Source organism: Phasianus colchicus, chromosome 9, assembly GCF_987193195.1.
Source record: "Phasianus colchicus chromosome 9, bPhaCol1.hap1.1, whole genome shotgun sequence".
Taxonomy (NCBI): Eukaryota; Metazoa; Chordata; class Aves; order Galliformes; family Phasianidae; genus Phasianus; species Phasianus colchicus.
The window spans coordinates 23,581,697-23,600,409 of record NC_143444.1 but is presented as its reverse complement, the minus strand read 5'-3'; the positions used below and the strand labels follow the sequence as shown (position 1 = coordinate 23,600,409).

Here is an 18,713-nt window from a genome sequence, read left to right as displayed (position 1 = left end):
TATGGCCTTGGGGTGCTCTGAAGGGTAGGTGGCTCCAGCCTAAGGGATGACCCACCCTGGGCAGTGGAAAGGGTCTGTTTGTCCTTACCCTGGCAAATCTTAAGCAGAAGGAGAAAAAATCCCACAGCAGTTATTTCAGGTTAATTCTTTAATTTAGGTGATGAAGGGGCAGTCACTTGCCCTGTGGTGCCTTGGATGATGTCTGCTAGTAAACAGCCATGTCTGTAGTGCCCTCCTTGTCTCCCACAGTGAAGTTGTGGCAGTGCCAGCAATGTCCTCAGCGGTATGCTGCAGGTACAACTTTCATTAGATTCAGGTGAAATCAAGGCAGGAGGTTCTTCACATCTTGTTAAGGAGGAGAAAGCCCTCACCATCTCCCCTGGGGGCTGCTCAGAGCTCCCAGAACCTATTTCTGAGCACTGTGCTGCAGCACTGGAGTGTGTATGGGTTGAGTGCCTTGGACCGTATTGCTGTGCCACGGCTATCGTTTGGTATTTCTGCAGTGTATTGCCCCAGGGTTGGGACAGAGAGAAGGGACACTGCCAGCCTCTACTGCCTCTGGTCCATATAGACCTGCACAGCTTTCCACAGCGCCCGTATGTTGCCTTCCCCAAAGCCAGGAGCTCCGTGTCGCTCTATGAGCTCCAGAAAGAAGGTCTCCTCGGAGAAGAGGGGATGGGTGAAGATCTGCATCAAGTAACTCTGTGCAGGGCTTACCCCAGCACTGCTGCCCAGCTGCCCGCTGTCCCCATGCACGGCGGTGTCCAGCAGGATGCCCAGCTCTGCCAGCGTGCAGGGATCCTGCCCAGCACCCCGCACCTCCTCCTCCTTGCCCCCCTGACTGTAATAGGCAGCAGGGGGGGTGAAAAACCGCACGCCCGCCCTCTGCAGGGCTCTGGTGGCTGACACGATGTCAGGTGTGCGCAGACCCACGTGCTGGATGCCGGCCCCACCGTGCTGCTCCAGGAAGGTGTCCACTTGGTTTGGGATGGATTCGGAAAGCGACTCGGCAAGGACGAGCTTGCAGCCGCAACCCTGGGAGCTCTGCAGGGCGCGGAGGAGCATGCCGGCCCCGTGCCCACCCAGCACAAAGCCCTGCGCCGGCTGCTGCCATGGGCTCAGCGAGAAGTGCCGAAAGCCGAAGCAGAGCTGGTACCACTCCAGAGCAGCCTGCGTGCCGCCCCGCGGGCACACGTAGGTGATGTGGTCGAAGTGGGAGATCTCCACGCCGTCCCCAGGGGGTGCTCCCCGTATAGGCTGGAAGCCGGGCAGGAAGGGCCCCCGGTAGCGGGAGCGGTCCAGCAGCGTGTGGCTGATGTTGCCCACGGCGGAGCTCACCACGCCGTAGGTGACAGAGCCGCGCTCATCTCTCACCTCAATGGGGGGCACGGGCAGGGTGCAGCCCCGGCTCTGCAGCTGCGCGCACAGCCCCGGCACGTCATCCACCTCCAGGCAGACGTTGGAGGCCGTGCCCAGGGTGGGACGGGGGTCCACGTCGTAGAGGAAATCGTGGTTGGAGATGCCGGCCGGCGCCAGGCGCTGGTTGAGGAGGAAGAGGGCAGCGCCCCGGCGCAGCGCCAGCTGCCTCACACGCGGTGTCTCCCGCACGGCCACGGGCTGGAAGCGGAAAGCGGCAGCCAGGTCCTGTGCGCAGCCCTGCCCGTAGGGCACGTGGAGGGACAGGAAGCACGGGCGGCTCAGCGAGGCGGCCATCGCCGGGCATCCTGTAGGGGAGACATTGAGGTCAAGGGAGGGCTCGCTGTCGGGGGAAGGAGCTGTGTCCCCATTCTGCGCAGACCCCAGTGCGTGCACACAAACGTGTGTTTTAAATCAGTGTCTCTGAGGCGCTTTCCGGCTGCAAGGGGCTGCCGAGGACAGTGCCATCCCCATAACCTTTTGGGGCTCACTTTGCTCCCCCGTCCCTTAACATGTTGGGCCGCAGCCCAACATGCTCCCGCATTGTCCTCGAGGTGATGTTTGCAACAGGGACTGGCGTTTGGGTTGGGGGCGATCCCGTACGCAATGGGCAGACTGGGGAGCACGAGGCGGCTCTGCATCCGAAACGGTCCCGTACTGCCCTGGTGTGTCCGCCAGCCGTGCACCGCAGTAACCCCCGCCGCCGAGGCCAGCGCAGAGCTCCCGCAGCGGCACGGGGCCGTGCTGACCTTGTCCTAAAGCCACGCGGGGTGACGGGCACGGAGCGCTGCGGGGACGGAGCCCCCAGCCCCGGGATGAGCCCCCCGCCCCGCGCCCCGCTCCCACCGCCTCTCCCCGCACGCCGGCTCACCGGGCTCCGGGCACGCCGAGCGCGGGGCACGCCGGGCCGGGTCCGCCCCGGGCAGCGCTGGGGGCGGTGCGGAGCGGCGCGGCGGGTGGGACCGCTCGGCTGTACCTCCTCCCAGCCCCGCGGTGCCCCGGCGGCCCGTTGCCCCCTGCCCTTATTTGGGGCCCCGTTCCGGCCCTGTTCTCGATGTGCAGTTCCCACACTGCTGTCCCCGCTCTGTTTATGGCTGCTGCCCTTCCCTGGCTTATCATGTTTTTGTACAGATCCCCGAGGCGATAAACTGCTCAAATATTTGTGGAGATGTCCGTGTGGGGCCAACGTAGTGTTTTTTGGGGGAAGGTCCCCCAGCTCTTTAGGCCGTCACAGCCTATCGGTGTGGGGCTGGGCAGGAGGACGGGGGGACCCTGGCAGCCCTGGGTGCAAAACGTGGCACCGCACATCTAGGTGGCACCCAGGATGCAGGGCATGGATTTTGGGGATGTTGTGGTCCCAGATGGGAGAGCCAGACCCTTGGCACTGCTGCCCAGCCCTGTCTGGCATGACGTGGCTGCAGGGCTGCGTGCCCAGCTCTTTCCCGAGCACCAGGCACCGCTTTGTCCCAGCACAACTCAGAGCCTCAATGGGGACAGAGGCGGCCTTGTTGCTGTCCCCAGGCAGACGGTGGTGAATGGGGAGCGCTTCTCCTCCTCCTCCTACTGGGCGGAGAGAGTGGTCAGCAGATAAAAGGGAGGCAGGGGCCAGCTGGGTGCTGCCCGGAGCAGAGCGAGGTCCAGCCGGAGGACAGCAGTGAAGAGTGCGGTATTGAGGGCTCTTTCTCATGGGGGAGAGGGCTGGCTTTGGGGTCATCCTTCCTACCAGCTCACTGACGGGTTGTTCCTCACTGTCCTGTGTCCCCTCTTCCCATCGAATTTGCAGGGAGGGGGCACTCCATGGGGTGGGAAGGGCTGTGGGGCAGTGGGATGAAAGGGGCATTGGGTGGATCCTGAGGGTATCGGGGCTAAGGGTCTGCGCACCCCAAAGCTCTTGGTAGGACAAGAGGACCTTCAAGGTGGCCTCAAGGTTAAACCATCCCTGCCCCTGTGGCCACGGTACAGGGCTCCCAAAACCAACCCTGGTTCTGGGGTCAGCAATGCAGCGTGGGTCCCTGGGGAAGGCAGGGCATGGGGGCACTGACCTCCATCCCCTGCAGCTCACGCCCGGTGCCGGGATGGGGCCGCTGCTGCTGGCGCTGGCCTCCTGCCTGGGGCTGGCCATGGCCTCCGACGGGGCCACCAACGGCAGCCGGCTGTGCCGCGAGGCCCCGGAGTGGCGGATCAATGGCTCCAGCCCCATGGAGGGCACGGCGGGGCAGGTGACAGTGGTGGCCCTGCTGAAGGCCAGCTGACACTTCTGCCTGCAGCAAGCCCGCAGGTGAGGCCTGCCCCGCTCCACCCTGCCACCATCTTGGGTCACGGCATGGCGGCCACGCTCAGTGCGCCCTTCCCCACAGCCTCGGGGCCCTGCGGGAGCGGCTGGGGCAGCAGGGTGTGAGCGATGTCCGCTATATGATCATCAACGAGCAGGCCCCGCTGTCCCGCGCCATGTTCGGGGAGCTGCAGCGCCACGCCCCGCCGGGCGTCCCCGTCCTCCAGCAGCAGCCACACGAGCCCGATGTGTGGCAGCTGCTGGGGGGTGACAAAGATGACTTCCTCGTCTACGACCGGTGAGCTCCTGTCCCGGGGTGCATACTGGGAGGTGACGTGGGGCTGGGAGGGTTCCCTGTCGGGAGGGTGATGTGGGGTTGAGGCACCCGGCCGCCCCCACAGCCCATCCTCGCTCTGCCCTAGCTGCGGCCGCCTGGCCTTCCACATCCAGCTGCCCTACAGCTTCCTGCACCTGCCCTACGTCGAATCCGCCATCCGCTTCACCCACCGCAAGGACTTCTGTGGGAACTGCTCCCTCTACACCAACAGCACCCAGGAGGTACGGGGCCGCAGGGGCCGTGGGTTGGGCTCTACACTGCGTGGCTTTGTGCTGGGACTGTGACATCCCTGCTGAGGGTCCTGATGGATAGCCATAGCACACCAGTCCTTGTGTTGTTTTCCCTAGGCCAACAGTACCACGGAGGTCCCTACAACCCCAACCCCGCTTCCCAAACAGGAAGAGAAGGAGTCCGAGACCCCCGCCCACCACCAACCCAACCATCTCCATCCTCACCACCACGCGGCTGGCAGCAGGACAGCCCCAGAGCCCAGCGGGGACCACAGACCTGCTCACGCTCACCACCACCATGGAGCCCATGGCCAACTCCATCCCAAGGGGCAGACGCCAGAGGGACACAATCCCTAATCTGGGCAGAGCCCATAGCGTGCACACCGTGCTGGCTCGCTTCCCAGAGGCATCGAAAGGCTTGCTTTGTGCTGCTGGCCACAAGCAGCATTGATATGCAGCCCCCTTCACGTGGGTCACGCTTCCACCCAGTGTCCAGGGATGGAAATCCCCCTCTGGCACCCAGAGGTGCTGACCTTTTGGCCCTGAGACTCAGTTCTACCCCTTCTTCCTCTGCTGCTGCCTCTCTGTGCTCAATGATGCCTGTGGTGCAAACCAGGACCTCCTTGGTCACCGCAGGCTGACACCGCACGGAGCAGTGGGGCAGGGATTGAAGGGGCAGAACTGGGACCCATGGGTGCACCCGGAGCGCCAGGGTGAGCCTGGAGGAGGGGAGTGCTGGCAGGGGTCATCGCTCCCTGCGTCCCAACCTTCCCACCCTGTGCACGGGTATGTGCAGTGGTGGTGGGTGGCCGCAAGATGGTGGCCGTGTCCCCTCTCAGAAAATAGGGGCTGCCTTCAGAGCCCGCAGCTCTGGGAGGAGGACGTGGGTGGGGGTCCTGGGGTGAAGTGGACATCCAGATGATGAATAAAGCCTCTGTGAAGTGAACCCTACCTGGCCTGGCCTTTGGGGTGTCCTTTCTCCAAGTGGGTGGAGGTCCATGGGGCTTCCTACCAGCACAAGAATCATAGAATCAACAATGCTGGAATCCAGTCCACCTTCCCACCTTTCCCACCTACCACAAAAATTTCCACACTAAACCATGTCCCTTAGTACGACACCTGATTTGGGACTTAGGAAGGGGTTTTGGGTCCTACACGGGCCCCATAAAGCAGCGCCCAGTGGAGATTTGCATTCCCCCAGCCCTGCACCTTGCCCCCCGCCTGCCCCAGCCCCACAGTCCATCCCATCCTGCACAGCTCTGCACAGAACCCTCACCCCTCCACCCCCGCTCTGCCTGAGCTGGGAGCAAAGGGATGGCTTTTCCACTTATGTAGCTCCAGGTGGGGGTCAGAAGTTGCTCCCATGGAGATGATTTGGGTCAGGTTGGATGGGATTGGCGTGTGAGGTCCCACAGGACCTTGCTCCCTGGCTCCATTTCCTCCTCTTCCTCCTCACCCTTCCTCCTCTACCTGCTCCCAGCACCCACAAGGGCACCTCTGTCTGCTGCTCCGCCATCAGTATCAAGGTTATTTTCTTCTTCTGGCAGCTGCTGTAATTGAAACAAAGCAGGCCGAGCCTCACGGGCTCCGCTTCTCTCGCTCATTTTGCCGGTGCTGCTGAGACAACCAATTCATCTTATCGATGCTGCTCGGCCTCTTTTCCACTAGAGCCAGGCAGAGCCTTTTCCTTACTGCAGACATCCCAGGCAGCAGCAAAGCTCTTTTCCTGCCGAGCTTTGGGCTGGGAACAGAGTGTTTTGGAGGGGTTCAACGGGCTCTTTACATTGGTGACATTTTGGGGTGGATGCTGCGGTTCCCTGGTGCCCATAGCTGTGCCACCACCCCAGAGGAGGACGCACCGCTGTACCCTGCTGTCCATGCCTGGTCACCAGGTCAACCCACTGCCTCGGCCCCGTGTGCTGATCCAGGCAGATCTTCTCAGGAAGAGTGGGAACAGCCAGTCCTAATGTCAACAGAGGCCTCTTGTGCAGCGATGCTGTGTCAAGAAGAGGAATGGGTCCCTCCTCCTCCGCCCATTCATCTGGCAGCCGGGGGCTGGCGCGCCGCCAAGCCAGGCTGCTTTGGAAACATTTCATTGAGGAGGCAGCTGAGCCGAGGAAAACAGAATGAAAATACACAGAGAGATCACTGTTGTTAGGCAAAATAAATGCAGGCGGCTGCGTTTCTGTCCCCCAAGTCCAGCCCAGCCTGGCCTCCGTCGCTTCTGGGGACTGCACAGGGCAGGGCAGCCATGTGAGTCCCCCTGGGCTGGGATCTGGGGTGGTGATGGACCCAGTGGGTGGGCTTGTGCTCATCTCAGTGTGGTGCTGCACCAGGAGTTGGGACAGGTGCAGAGCAATGCAGGGCACATTTCTGAGCACAGGTGGTGTGAGAGCCACCGGCCCACACCTGGCCTGGGACCTCAGCACACCTGTGGGCAAAGGAGAGGGGCCTTCTGTGCAGGCATTTCTTTCCAGAGCGCACAGACAGCTGCAGTCACATCTGAAGGAGGTCCCTGAGGTTGCGGGTGTGGGGAGGTTTCACAGAACAGCTGGATGGTGAAAACTGACTGTGTTGGAGTCCTGCTGGAAGAGGAGCGCAGCAATAACTCAGCGCTAATGAGTCAGCAGAGAACCCACGTGGGATTCCAACAGTTTGATGGCAAAAGGTTCCAGCTCCATTCGACACTTTGCTGGAGGCCTCACCAGGCAATGGAGAACCTAAAAATAGGGCTCAGCCCTATGAGCAACCACCCCAAGGCATCAGCAACCACCCCAAGGCATCACTCCCCTTGCTTATAAAGCCAATTGTTTTGTAAAGGAGGGTCTCAGCTCCTCCCTGGACATCAGATCCACAGGGAAGCTGAGGGACAAATATCCCAGGCAACAGCCCCTGGGCACCTGGCTGTGAAAGCAACGTCAGAGAGGCATGGGAGCACCCTAGGGAGGGAAAAACACACAGGGAAAAGCAGCACTTGGTCAGGAATCCTCTTAACCAGCCATCACCTGGAACGAGGTGGCCTGTGAGCCTCAGCCTTCAGGGAACACCTCCCGACCTTCATCGGTCGCAGTGTGGCTCCTCTGAAACGGAGCTGCGGGCGCTGCTGCAGTCCCTGCCGAGAGCTGGCTGCTTCCTTCCCAGCCCTGGGAAGGGGACCTTGGGCACTGAAGAATGACAGAGGGAGGAAACGGAGGTTTCCGATATTCACTGTTCCCGAAGGGGCTGTCACTTGGAATTAGATGGGACAAAGGATTTATAGGGAGAGTATTTCTGGGGGATTCAAGGGACGGTGTCCCACCGGGCACGGGAACGACCCGCGCCGCTCTCGGGGAACGACAGCGCGCAAAGAAAGGGACGTGCGGGAGCGCATCTTTCCCACGAGCGGACCCAGCCACCCAGGAAGGGCAAAGCGCTGCGCCGGCCCCGCCGCTGGCAACGGCCCTTCTCCGGGCGGCACGGCGGCCGGCGGGGCTGCGGGGGGCTGCGGCGGGGCCCGCCCCGTCGGAGGGCGGCTCGGGGCCGGCGGGACCACCCCCTCCAGTCTCCACCCCCGGTTCCCCCTCGCCTCCTCCCCGTCTCTCCTCCCCTCGCCCGGCTCAGTCGGTCGCAGCCATGGCGGAGGGAGGAGAGGGAGAGGAGCTGCTCCGCCCGCCGCTGCCCGCCGGCGCTCCGGGCCCCAAGCGCCTGTGCTCCCGGACGTGCCCGGCGGGGGGCACCGGGGCCGCGCACCCCCGGCCCGGAGCGGCGGGGGCCGGCGCGGGGCCGGGCGCGGGGGGCAGCGGAGCCCCGGCGGCGTCGGCCGGCTGCTGCCCCGCGGCGGGGGCTGCGGCGGGGCCGGCGGGAGCGGCGGCGTCGGGGGCGGCGGCGGCGGTGTCTGCGGCGTCGGGGGGCGGCGGCGGGGCGGGGGGCTGCCTGCTGCAGCCGGAGTCGCTGCTGGACGCGGCGGCCAAGCGGGTGGCGGGGAGCTGGGCCTTCGAGAGGGTGGAGGGCCGCTTCCAGCGCATCCCGGAGCCCGTCCAACGCCGCATCGTGTATTGGAGCTTCCCCCGCAGCGAGCGCCAGATCTGCATGTACTCCAGCTTCCAGCCCGGCCGCGCCGCCGCCGGCACCGCCTCTCCCTCCGCCGCCTCCGGCTCCGGCGCGGCCGTCACCGGGGGGGGACCCGCGGGCACCGCCGCCCCCGCCGCGGGCGCTACGGCCGGAGAGGAGAGCCCCGCCGCCGGGCCCCCGCAGCCCCCGCCCGGCGCCCCCGCCGCCCCCTCCGCCCCGCACGGCGAGGGGCTGCCCTTCCGCCGCGGCATCCGCCTGCTGGAGAGCGGCGCGGTGGACAACGTGCTGCAAGTGGGTGAGTGCCCCCCCCATCCCCAACCCCCGCTCCTCCTCCCGCATCGCCCCGCGAGCGGCTCAGCCTTTTGTCTGCTTGTTGTTGGACGGGGAAGTCCTCCCCCCGCTCCCCGTGGGGGAACGACGCGCTTTGCCCCACCCCCCGCGTGTGTCCCACGACCCCGTGTCCCCCCCCACTCGCGGTGCCACGGGGGTGGGAACGCGATGCGGGGACGGTGGCATTGTGCTCTGCGTCCTCGTATTTAGTGGCGGGGGTGGGGGAGGTGTCTTTTGTGTCCGCTTGCGGAGGGGGTGCCGCTCCGTTGTCCCCCATCCTTCCTCCGGTTGCTGTCCCCGCCGTGTCCCTGCGCCAAGGGAACCGGAACGCGGCGTTTGGCACAAAACGATCCGCTCCTGGCTGTTACCGATGCGCGTTCCCATTCCGGTGACATGACGCTGGGATTTGTTTGGCAAATGTGGGATGTAAATCCATCCCGGATGGTGCGGGGAGGGGGGGGGGGGGGGGGGGAAGAGGGGGACGGTTGTGGTGGGGCCGCGCTGCTTTGAAGAGCCCCTCTCTTCCTTTTGGGGGGAAAAAAGAAAGGAAAAAACAATCCCGTTGGGTACAGTTTACATTCAAAAGAGCATTATCAAAACATTTTCCAGTTGAGACACGAAAATAGAAAGCAGCGGAAGAATTCTGCTCCCACCTCTGAGGAGACGTGGGGAGAATTTACGGAGCACAGAAGGGTTTTCTCCGAGGATATAATTATACCCTTTTGTTGCGTGTGGTTTTTTTTTTTTTTTTTTTTTATGTGAATTAATATTTTCTAAGGGCTGCTTTGAGATGATTAATTATCCCAAGTCTGCTCGGAAACGGCAAAAACAAAAGGGTTTTCTTTAGGAGGAGAGGAACAGCTCCGGGAACTTAACAATTGCGAAGGGCAGAAAAAAGGGTCGGGCAAAGGATGGGCAGCGCCGTGGCGGAGCGCTGCCCGGGATGGGATGGGATGGCACAGCCGGGGAGGTCGCCGCCAACCGGGGCACAAAGGAATGTCTTCATTTTGGCTGCGACCGGGTTTTTCTTTTTGTGCGCGTTTCTGGGAGTGCTGGCGTTGTGCGTGACCCCGGTGGGCGTTGGGGTCAGGCGGGGTGGCCGCGTCCTCGTGGGGCGTCTGTAGGGGTTTTTGTGGGGGGTTTCTATGGGGTCCGCGCGGCCGCCCCCCGGGGAGGTCCCTGCGCGCAGCCAGGGATGCGGCCGGAGGGGATGTGCGGGAGCTGCGCTCGCCTGGTGGCTGCGTGCGTTTGAGATGAAGACGGGAACCGTTGTCGGCGGACGTGGGAACCATTACGCCTTGGGGGAGCGGCGCTCCATCACTGCTGCCGTCCCCCCGACGCTCCCGGAACGGACGCCCCCGAGTGCGCGGCGTCACGACCCGAGGTTTGCCGGCCCGCAATGGGGATCAGATGTTTGCGCCGGCTCTGCTCTGTGACTCAGAGCCGTGAAAAACCCAGAATTGCGCGGACGTGAAATTCCTCCGCTCTGTGGTTGGAAAGTCTCTGGGACGGATCTCCGAGCCGGGGGTGGGGGGTGGGATCGGCCTTCCTGGGGGCGACGGCTGTGCTCCCACGGCCGCCCCTCTGTGCGGCTCTGGGAAGGGCTGCGTGTGCTGCGTTAGCCACCAATAATTCCTTTATGCTGAGTAAAACTTAAGCCCTCATCTCACTGGAGTCATTACTGCGATATATATATATATTTTTTCCCTGCTCAAAGAAAGATCTTGGATGTTGAACACAGGCATCTTTGTCTTCCTCAAAACTGCTTTATTATGATGTGTACAGATCCTGGCTTTGTGTGTGTGTGGTGTGTGGGGTGGCTCCCCCCCCCCCCCTTTTAATTTTTAGACAAATGACAAAAGCATGCAGGAAAGGAATGCAGAAATGCCAGGCTTAATATAAAGCATGCGGCTGCGCTGCATGCCGGGAATCCTAAAGGATACAAAACCTTTAACGGTGGCGGTTAATTTTTAACAAGTTCCCTCGCATAAATATTTATGAACAAAAGTTTTACACCATTATCTCTGGGGTTCTTGGAGAGAGAAAAGACCTTTGGTGGATTTTGACAGTGGGCCATTATCCAGCATAACAAATCCACGCTCCCAGCCGCCGCTTCCTAATATAGTAGAACGCGGCGTGCCCTTGAGCCGCGGCGGCTGCGTATGGGTGGGCGAGGGGCTGGGGGGGCAGGGGGGAGCACTCCTCTGTATGGCTGTGATGGTTACGGCCGGAGCATCGGTGCTCGGCGAGGTGGGTGCGATGCCCCTGTGATGTGCTGGGGGTGAGGAGTTCAGATTTTGGAGCCGTTTCCTCCCTGCTTTCGGTTTTTGGGAAGGTTGGTTGGTGTATGAGTCGTTTACTAATTAATTCATTGGTTTTCAGGTGTTTATTTTATCCTACCACGTGGCTTAAAAATATTCTAGACCGCATAAAAGGGGTTGGCAGGGCTTCACCCGTCCCATCGCAACAAGCGCTTTGCATATATATTGTGCTCTTTACATTTCTAATTATTTTTTGTTAACTTGCCTAATTACGATGGCGGATTGCTGGGCATTAAATCTTACAGTTTGCTTATAGCTGCTCCCTCATAAGTGAGGTATTTCTTGAGTGCAGTCTGGGCTATATTACAGAAGGAGGAATGGAAAACAGTAGAGGTTCCTGCGGGGAGGGCTAGGGATGCTCTGGCAGCTGGAATTGTAACTTGGTGTTGGGTTTATTTGTTTGGCTTTGAAACATATAAACAGACCCTCTGAAGCTGGGATGTCCTCCTCCCCTCAGGCAAAAGGATGCTGGGCTGAGGGAAGGGTAAGAACGTAAAAGGTGAGAAAGGAAATATTTAGTTGTGGCTTTGAAGCGTAAACAGGCCTGAGGTGTTCGCTGGGAGGAAGGCACGGGGGTGGGACGTGGGACAGGAGCTTACCTGTGCCAGGCAGGGGCTGTCTGCTGGTACGGCAGACCTGGATTTTGGCCACGCAGAGGAGGTGTCTCATGGGTGATAATGAGCTGTGCTGCACACGTGTGTCTGTGTGCCGTGCTCCTGAAGCTTAGCGTGAGGTGGCACACCTTGCAGTCGTTGGGTGCTCGCTGTGGTGTGGGCGCTCTGTGGCTGTTCCTTCTGACCTCGGATCCAACTTTGGGCAGGCTTTGGTGAGCTGCCTCATCCCAGCACTGCACTGTAAGAGCATTGGCTTTCTGTCTCAAGCTCTTAGGCTTAGGATTTTGTGCAGGATTGGGGTTAGCCCTGGTAAAACGCTGTGGTTCCAGTAATGCACAAATTAATGAAATGTTGTGTTCTGGGCACGTGCTGCCAGTTGTTTGTTTTTTTTTTTCCCCCCACTTTATTTATTTATTTATTTATTTATTGCTGGTTTTGTTCAAAGCAAAGCCCCAGATGTGCTTAGGAGGTGATGTGCTGTGATGCCAGCTTGTGGGCAGCACGGCGATGCATCAGCCTGGCTATTGATGCCTGGAGATGGGCAGCACTGACGCTCCATCCCTGTGCCCTGCTTGGGGACCTCTGCAAGGACAGAACGGCTGCTTCCCCTGCAAGCCCAGGCCTTCCTCCTGCTGGGACACAATGACAGCCACCACTGCTGTGCTCCCCATTGAATCTCTGCTGCTCAGCTCCCTTGATGAAGATGAGAGCCCTGTCAGGGGAGTGGCAGGGCAACAAATGGGTCCCTGAGATAAACACTATTTGCATGAATGAGTGACAGTGGCTTTGGATGTCAAGTTAAAAGGAGCAGATCTGGAGAATGAAAAATTAATATTTTTTTTTTGTCTTCCATTGGCTGGTTCTCATCGCTTTCGATTTTCCTTCTGATGATAAGGAATGCTTTAAATTTTTTTTAAAGCCGGTCGTGTTTATTTTGGTAACAGTTCACCCACTGCTCTGTGTACAGCAGCTTTCTCTTGAAAGCACTGAAACTATATTAAAAGTGCTTTTGGCTGTCATCTTTTATTTCTCTTCTCCTTCATTCTTTTCCCAAAGCTGGGCCGTTGCTGTATCAAATACCCCAGCACTGTCTGGCAGCGTTTTCCCTGCGGTGCTCGGTCTAAACTGGAAAGAAAAACGGGCAGTGATGGCAGGATTTGGATTTCTGTGGCTTTTTGTGCTCGCGTCCCATTGAAGCCCGAGCAGCTGCCCCAACCCGCACTGCTTTATCCTTTGGAGGCAGCTCCCACGTGGAGCTGCCCTGGGCTCTGTCAATGACCCACAGAGCCGTGGGGTTTCCATGCTGAAATGTCCCATTGGTGCTGGGACCGCACATTGGAAAAGTACACTGCGAGCATCGAGCATCTGTCTGCGAAGGGGGAGGAAATCCACCCCTCCCTTTCTTATTTTCTCCCAATTGTCCTTGCGTGGTGTGGCATTGGCTATTATGGGTTTGTAAAATAGAACTATATGTGACCTTTTTATCTTACAAGAAATAGGTTAAGCCATTTTTAAAGAAAGTGGTGGAGTCAGCAGTGCTGCTGGAGGAGCCGCTTTCGCATGGTTGATGGGCTGTGAAGCCGCTCAATGGACTTTGGTTTCAGAGACAATATCTGTTTAAATTAATCTTTGTCAGATACATGCCACTGCAGACAATTCAAATTCCATTTGCTTTCTGATCTCATAACAAAAAAGCACCTTACACTGGTTCTTTTATCGTAAAATTAACTTTTGTCTGTGTGTCCTGGAAACAGGGGTGGCATAAAATCTAGTTAAAAGGCTCTGTTATAGGAGGATTCTGTTTCTTTGTACAAGGCGGACTTTTTTTTTCTTCTTTTTTTTTTTTTTTTCCCTGTGTGCATTTAAAAAGAAGAAGAGTGTTTGAGATGGATTAGAGAGAATGCCAGCAGATGGACTGATTCTGTTGTTGCTGCTGGCAACCATCTAAGCAGCCATTTTGAACAATGCTGATACCGGGGTACTGATAACACAAAGATGAGGATGGGATAAATATCCAGCGAGTCCCTCGCTCCCCGCCTGCTCCTCCTCCCTCCCTTTCACACACGGGCTGCAGCCCTGTTATTTGAGGCTGATTGTTTCCAGAGGAATACTTCATCCTCGAGCTGCTGCTGTTCCTCGCGCCTTGCTTTGCCTCCTGCTCAGAGGAGGCTTGGGCAGAGCTGCCCCCCCAGCAGGGCCGCGTGTCCTGGCAGTGGTCCTGATGCTGGGGTACTTGCAGTCATGTTGCTCCTTTCTGTGCCCTGATGGGTTGCTTGCTCCTTCCCACAGGAGCGGCCGCAGTTTCCTTCCTTCCTCATTCCTGTTCTCAGTGCTGAATTGTGAGGTGTGATGGCATTTGGTAGGGTTTGGGGAGGTGCACCATGATCTAAATGAGTCTGGGATCTCTGATAGCCCTGTGCTCACTGTTCTGGCATGTGGCTGCAGGCAGAGGGCATCTCTTTGCACGTCTATTGGTCTTCCCTTCTCCAGTTCCCATTACCTGCTGGCTTCTGGGTGCCTTGGCCATGTTTAGACCTGGGTGTTCTGCTCTTGGAGGACCGTAGGGTCTGTAGTGACACATGGCACAGCCACCCAGGGAAGTGGTGGAGCCATGGACCGTGTTGAGGATGAGGGTGGATGTGGCACTGAGGGACGTGTTTAGTGGGCACGGTGGGGATGGGCTGATTGTTGCACTGGATGATCTTAGAGGTCTTTTCCAACCTTAATGATTCTGTGTTTGTATTGCTGGATTTTTATCACTGGAGTTGGTGGCCTTATTTCTTTCTGTTTTGTTTCCCGTCTCCAGGAAAATAACACTCTTGTGGATCAGGAAACCCCCAGTAACCTTCATCTTTTTTGTTTTGCTAGGAAAAGACTGCTTTGTGTTTTACAGGAGGAGTCAGGCCGGGATGAAGGGCTTGTCCCCAAGCCCCCAAGGTAGCACTGCCACTTTATCTGCAGCAACCCCTCTGCAGCAACTTTGCCATCTGGGAGCATGATGTGATTCACATGGCTGCAAAGTAGACACAGTGTTGGGATACAGAATTTGTACTGCTGCCACTGAGTCCTGGTGAATGCCTTTGGGTCGGGGAATTGCACCCAATTGTCAAACCATAGTTGTTCATCCTATTTCTGGAGTTGGTTTGCAGAGCATGGGATGAAACTTCTGCCTGCTCGCACTGTAGCATCCCTCAGACCTTTGTGTGATTGCTGTTCCTTCCTCCCACAGCAACCTTTATTGCAGTGGTTTTTTCTGTTGTGTTTTTTTTTTTTTTTTTTCCCCAGTGAGTATGGTTAAGAATTTCTTTGGGGTTAAAAACCTTCCGCACATCTCAGAGAAATCTGTATGTACATATACACAGTTATCTAATTATACACAGTAGATGAAACTTTACAGTAAAGTAACAGATGTAAGAATTAAAAAAGGAGTCAGGCAAGCATTTTACAGTTTCCTTTTTTAATTTGTCCCCTCGGTCTGCTGCATTTCTGTTGCATTTTGAGGCAAATCTTTATGTTTCATTTCTTTTTTCCTGCTGCAAAGTCTCTTCTCCCTCTCAAGTCTCTACTCTTTAAGGTTTTCTTATTTGATCCATAAATTGTGGACGAGACATACTTGACACAGTTACCAAAAGAAGGGGCCTCTGGCCTGAAAGTTGAAAAATCGGGCTGTAGGCTCTGCTTCTGAAGTGCTATTTTGTATTTTTGGGAAGTTGCTGAGTTGGGCTGAGCTCTCTGAAGAGTTACACTGAGAGAGGGCGATGGTCTCAGCAGGCTGGCTGTGTCTGAGGTCAGCCGGCATCGTTAGCAGATGCTTTTAGCAGTTTAAGGCACCGTGGGGTTGCCAAGTGCTGATTGCAAGAAGCTGATTTGGTTGAAGCTGTGCTGGAAGGGCTCTGCTGGCTGGCCTGGTCCTTGCCACTGCCTGTGCTGTGCGACGAGCTGGGCTGCGGTGCTGAGAGGAGCTCTGGGTGCTGGAGCTCAGTTGAAGGCATGGCAACCTGCGCTGTCTGCCATCCTCACGCTGTCTCCATCTCTTGAGTTACACTTAGTGCACGTTACCTAAGTGTGCTCTGTCCCACTGGATAAGTCATGTTTGTCATCTCAGCCCTCATCAGGTGTCCTTGCTGGCAGCTGGTGCTTTGAGATCTAGGAGACACTCAGGTGTTGGCGTTTGAAGCTGCTCTTTCACACCGCTCCTTTCAGGTTTTTTGCTGTTGAAACCTCAAAGCAACACAAGGACAGGGCATTCTGAAGGGCAGTGGAGATGTGAAGGGTCTGGAGCACAGTTCTCGTGGGGAGGAGCTGAGGGAACTGGTATGGTTCAGTCTGGAGAAGAGGATGCTCAGGGAAATCCTTATTGTTCTCTTCAGTGCCCTGAAAGGATGTTGTGGTGAGGTGGGAGTTGGTCTCTTCTCCTGGTTAATGGCAGTAGGATGAGAGGTGACAGCCTTAAGTAGAAGAGGTTCAGGTTGGAGAAGAAATTGCTCCTAACATCCAAAGGAGCGGTGATGTACTGGCATAGCTGCCCAGCGAGGTGATGGGGTCACTGACCCTGAAGGTGTTCCAGAACTGTAGGGGATGTGGCACTGAGGGATGTGGTCAGCAGGCATGGTGGGACTGGTGACCTTAGGGGTCTTATCCAGACTTAATGGTTCTATGTGCAAGCTGCCCTTATCTCTCTGGTTCAACTCAGTGTGCAAGGTTTGCATGCCCTGTGCCTAGCTAGAGGTGGCTCAGTGTGCTGCTGCCCAGTGGAGAACTCTAGGGGTAGGATGGGAGCTTGTGCACTTGTTGGAAGCGTGTTAGAAAAGATGCTGTGCTTGCTGGGAGAGAGAGAGCAGAGGAAATTTGCTCTGTTGCCTTTGTGATAAAAATCTCTGCATTGTGATAAGAATCTGCTGCTACTTAGACCCTGTAAAATCTTAAAAACTCACAGAAACTGGGCAGGATAAAGATGAATTATCAGATGTTCTCAGCTGTGTCTCAGATCCTCAACTTTCTCTATAGAAAAAGAGGGTGGGTGATGTGGGAGAATGAGTTGATGGGAATTGCCCAAGGTTGAGGGAGCTGCTTGAAAGCACTGTTTTTCAAGCAAGGTGAGATTCTTCATGTGGGGAACTCTCCCTGAAACGACCAGTGCTTCACGATTCTTTTGCATTTGAATAATGCACGTGCAGTAAGGCTTAGGGAAAAGGTACCAAGGCAAATGAAGGCAGTGCAGGGGAGCACCATTGTGTTGCACAGGGGAATCTGTTCCTGGCCTGACAGAGGGTTCCAGTGCTGTGTGCTCCCTCTGCTGACATCGCTGCTGGTGCAATGTGGCACCCGTGAAGTTTTGCAGAAGGGCTTAGCATGGCTCCTTCTCACATGGAAATGCTGTCTTCTGGAGAGCATCCTGAAAATGAGACTGATGCTTTCGCAGGGCAATTGTTTGCTATCTGTCCTCACCATATTTGGAGTTGGTGCAAAGCATCAGTGAGGCTTTCCCTTTCGGCTCTGCCTGGTTCTTGGCTCCTTTCTGGTGGCTCCTGGCTTTGCACTCAGCCTGTGGTTCAAACGCTGTGGGAAGTGCTGATGTCTGAGGGTTGTTGTTTTTCCCCCACCCATCCCCACACCCACACGCTGGTCAGCCACTCTTAAGGTTTCCTGGACTGTTAACCTAAAAATGCCCCGAGCGGGAAGAATTATTTTCAAGGTCTAAAAATCCAGCAGAGCCTCTGAAGTGGGATTGGGAGCTGTGGTTTGCCTGGGTGGCTTTCCTTGCTTCTGGCTCTGCTGAGAGCTTCGTGGCCACGAGGGCGTGCTTGGGCTCCTGCAGGGATGGGAAGGCAGCCCTCCTGGCCTCGCCAGCCCTCCGAGCAGATGTCCTGTTGGCAGGAGGCTCGGCAGGTTTGAGACAGGATGTCCCTGTGCTCCAGAGAGCTGAAAGCACTGGAATCGGTAACAGACTGGGAACGTCTGCATCCAACTCTGAATTCCTGGGGAAGAGGATTTGGCAGTCGCAGGCTGTATCAGCGGGTAGGCTCAGCATTGCTGGAGAAGGGCAGCACCTTTGTATGCTTGCCGTCCTGTTTGCTCTGCCGTGTGCGTGTTGAGCCTGGGTTTAATGGCGCAGTGTGGTTGTGCAGCCCAGGCTGAGGGATACCGCTACCCTCCTTGCCCAGTACTTCTGGGAAGGGGTTGTTGCCCTGGGGGGAAAGCAGCTATATTTAAAAGGTGGTGACTGTCTGTTGACTCAACCAGCAGCGGTTTTGCCACAGCTGTGATGTGGTGATGGAGTAGAGCTGTGGTGCTGTGGGAGTGGGAGTCCTAGCAGTCCCATTCCTTAGGTTGTTCCTATGGAAATTTTTTTTGGGGGAAAATGGTACTTCTGCAGTCTGTGTTGGTGCTCAAAACTTCAGACTGGTACCAACAAAAATAAATAATAATTAAAAAAATGCATTATGACATCAGATTTTTTTTTTTTCCAAACTTTTTTCCCCTCCCCATCATGATGCTCTCAACAGTTTGACTTTGCTAAATATTTTAATGCTTTTCTAATTGCAGCCTCGATTAGAATTATAGGATCACAAGGTTGGAAAGGATCTACAAGACCATCTAGTCCAACCAAATTAAATTAAATTCTGCCTGCTAATATTTGAACAGGGTCAGTGTTCTGGAGGAGGAGGAGGCATCTTTCTGAAGGGCTCTTGCTGGTGTCTCATCCCCCTTGTTTGAGGTGCCTGAGGTCATCAGCTGAGTAACAGCCCCACGAAAGCCAGCATCCCTATTGTAGCATCTCTACAGGGGATTCTTGCTATAAAACCAAAGGGCTTGGTCTTCCTGGAGCTCCTCCTATGCCATTTTACTGCAGAGCTTGGCTGTGATGGAGGAGTTTGCAGCTTATGGAGGCTGTCCCATTGGCTGTGCTGGATGAAGCTTCTGGTAGCTCTGGTCTGTGAGATGCCTTCTCCCCTACCCAGCTTGGATAGGATTGGGTTTGGGGGGGTGGGGGCATGCTGCTGTTATCAGAATGTTGGGTGAAAGGTTCTCCTTGGAGCTCAGGAGAATGAATTTATTGTTTAAAAGGGTAACTTGGGGTGAGAGAAAAAGAGAAGCAGGCTAATCTTGCAATTTAAATATATTTAAAGATTCCTTCTGTTC

At 56.9% G+C, this 18,713-nt stretch overlaps 3 protein-coding genes across 4 annotated transcripts in view; 2 read left to right on the top strand and 1 right to left on the bottom strand.

The window, feature by feature from the left end:
* Positions 1 to 28: 28 nt before the first annotated feature.
* On the bottom strand, positions 29 to 2,332 carry HPDL (4-hydroxyphenylpyruvate dioxygenase like). The gene is made up of 2 exons (XM_031601430.2): positions 2,288 to 2,332; positions 29 to 1,724 (listed from the first exon to the last, which is right to left on the bottom strand). Exon 2 carries the CDS (start codon positions 1,711 to 1,713, stop codon positions 550 to 552), a length of 1,164 nt encoding a protein of 387 aa, XP_031457290.2. The 5' UTR covers positions 1,714 to 1,724; positions 2,288 to 2,332; the 3' UTR covers positions 29 to 549.
* Positions 2,333 to 2,870: 538 nt separating this feature from the next.
* LOC116236108 (selenoprotein Pb-like) lies at positions 2,871 to 5,206 on the top strand. Of its 2 annotated transcripts, none has more exons than XM_090146595.1 (5): positions 2,871 to 3,077; positions 3,474 to 3,694; positions 3,774 to 3,986; positions 4,111 to 4,246; positions 4,373 to 5,206. In XM_090146595.1, exons 2-5 carry the CDS (start codon positions 3,492 to 3,494, stop codon positions 4,610 to 4,612), a joined length of 792 nt encoding a protein of 263 aa, XP_090002721.1. In that variant the 5' UTR covers positions 2,871 to 3,077; positions 3,474 to 3,491; the 3' UTR covers positions 4,613 to 5,206. The 2 variants fall into 2 exon arrangements, with proteins under 2 accessions (XP_090002721.1, XP_090002720.1); XM_090146594.1 differs by having other exon boundaries at positions 2,873 to 3,082.
* Positions 5,207 to 7,867: 2,661 nt separating this feature from the next.
* Positions 7,868 to 18,713, top strand: part of ZSWIM5 (zinc finger SWIM-type containing 5) — an 80,943-nt gene continuing 70,097 nt past the window's right edge. Inside the window, exon 1 of the mRNA XM_031604807.2 lies at positions 7,868 to 8,600. Within this exon, the coding sequence (XP_031460667.2) occupies positions 7,868 to 8,600 (733 nt within the window). The remainder of the gene's footprint in view (positions 8,601 to 18,713) is intronic.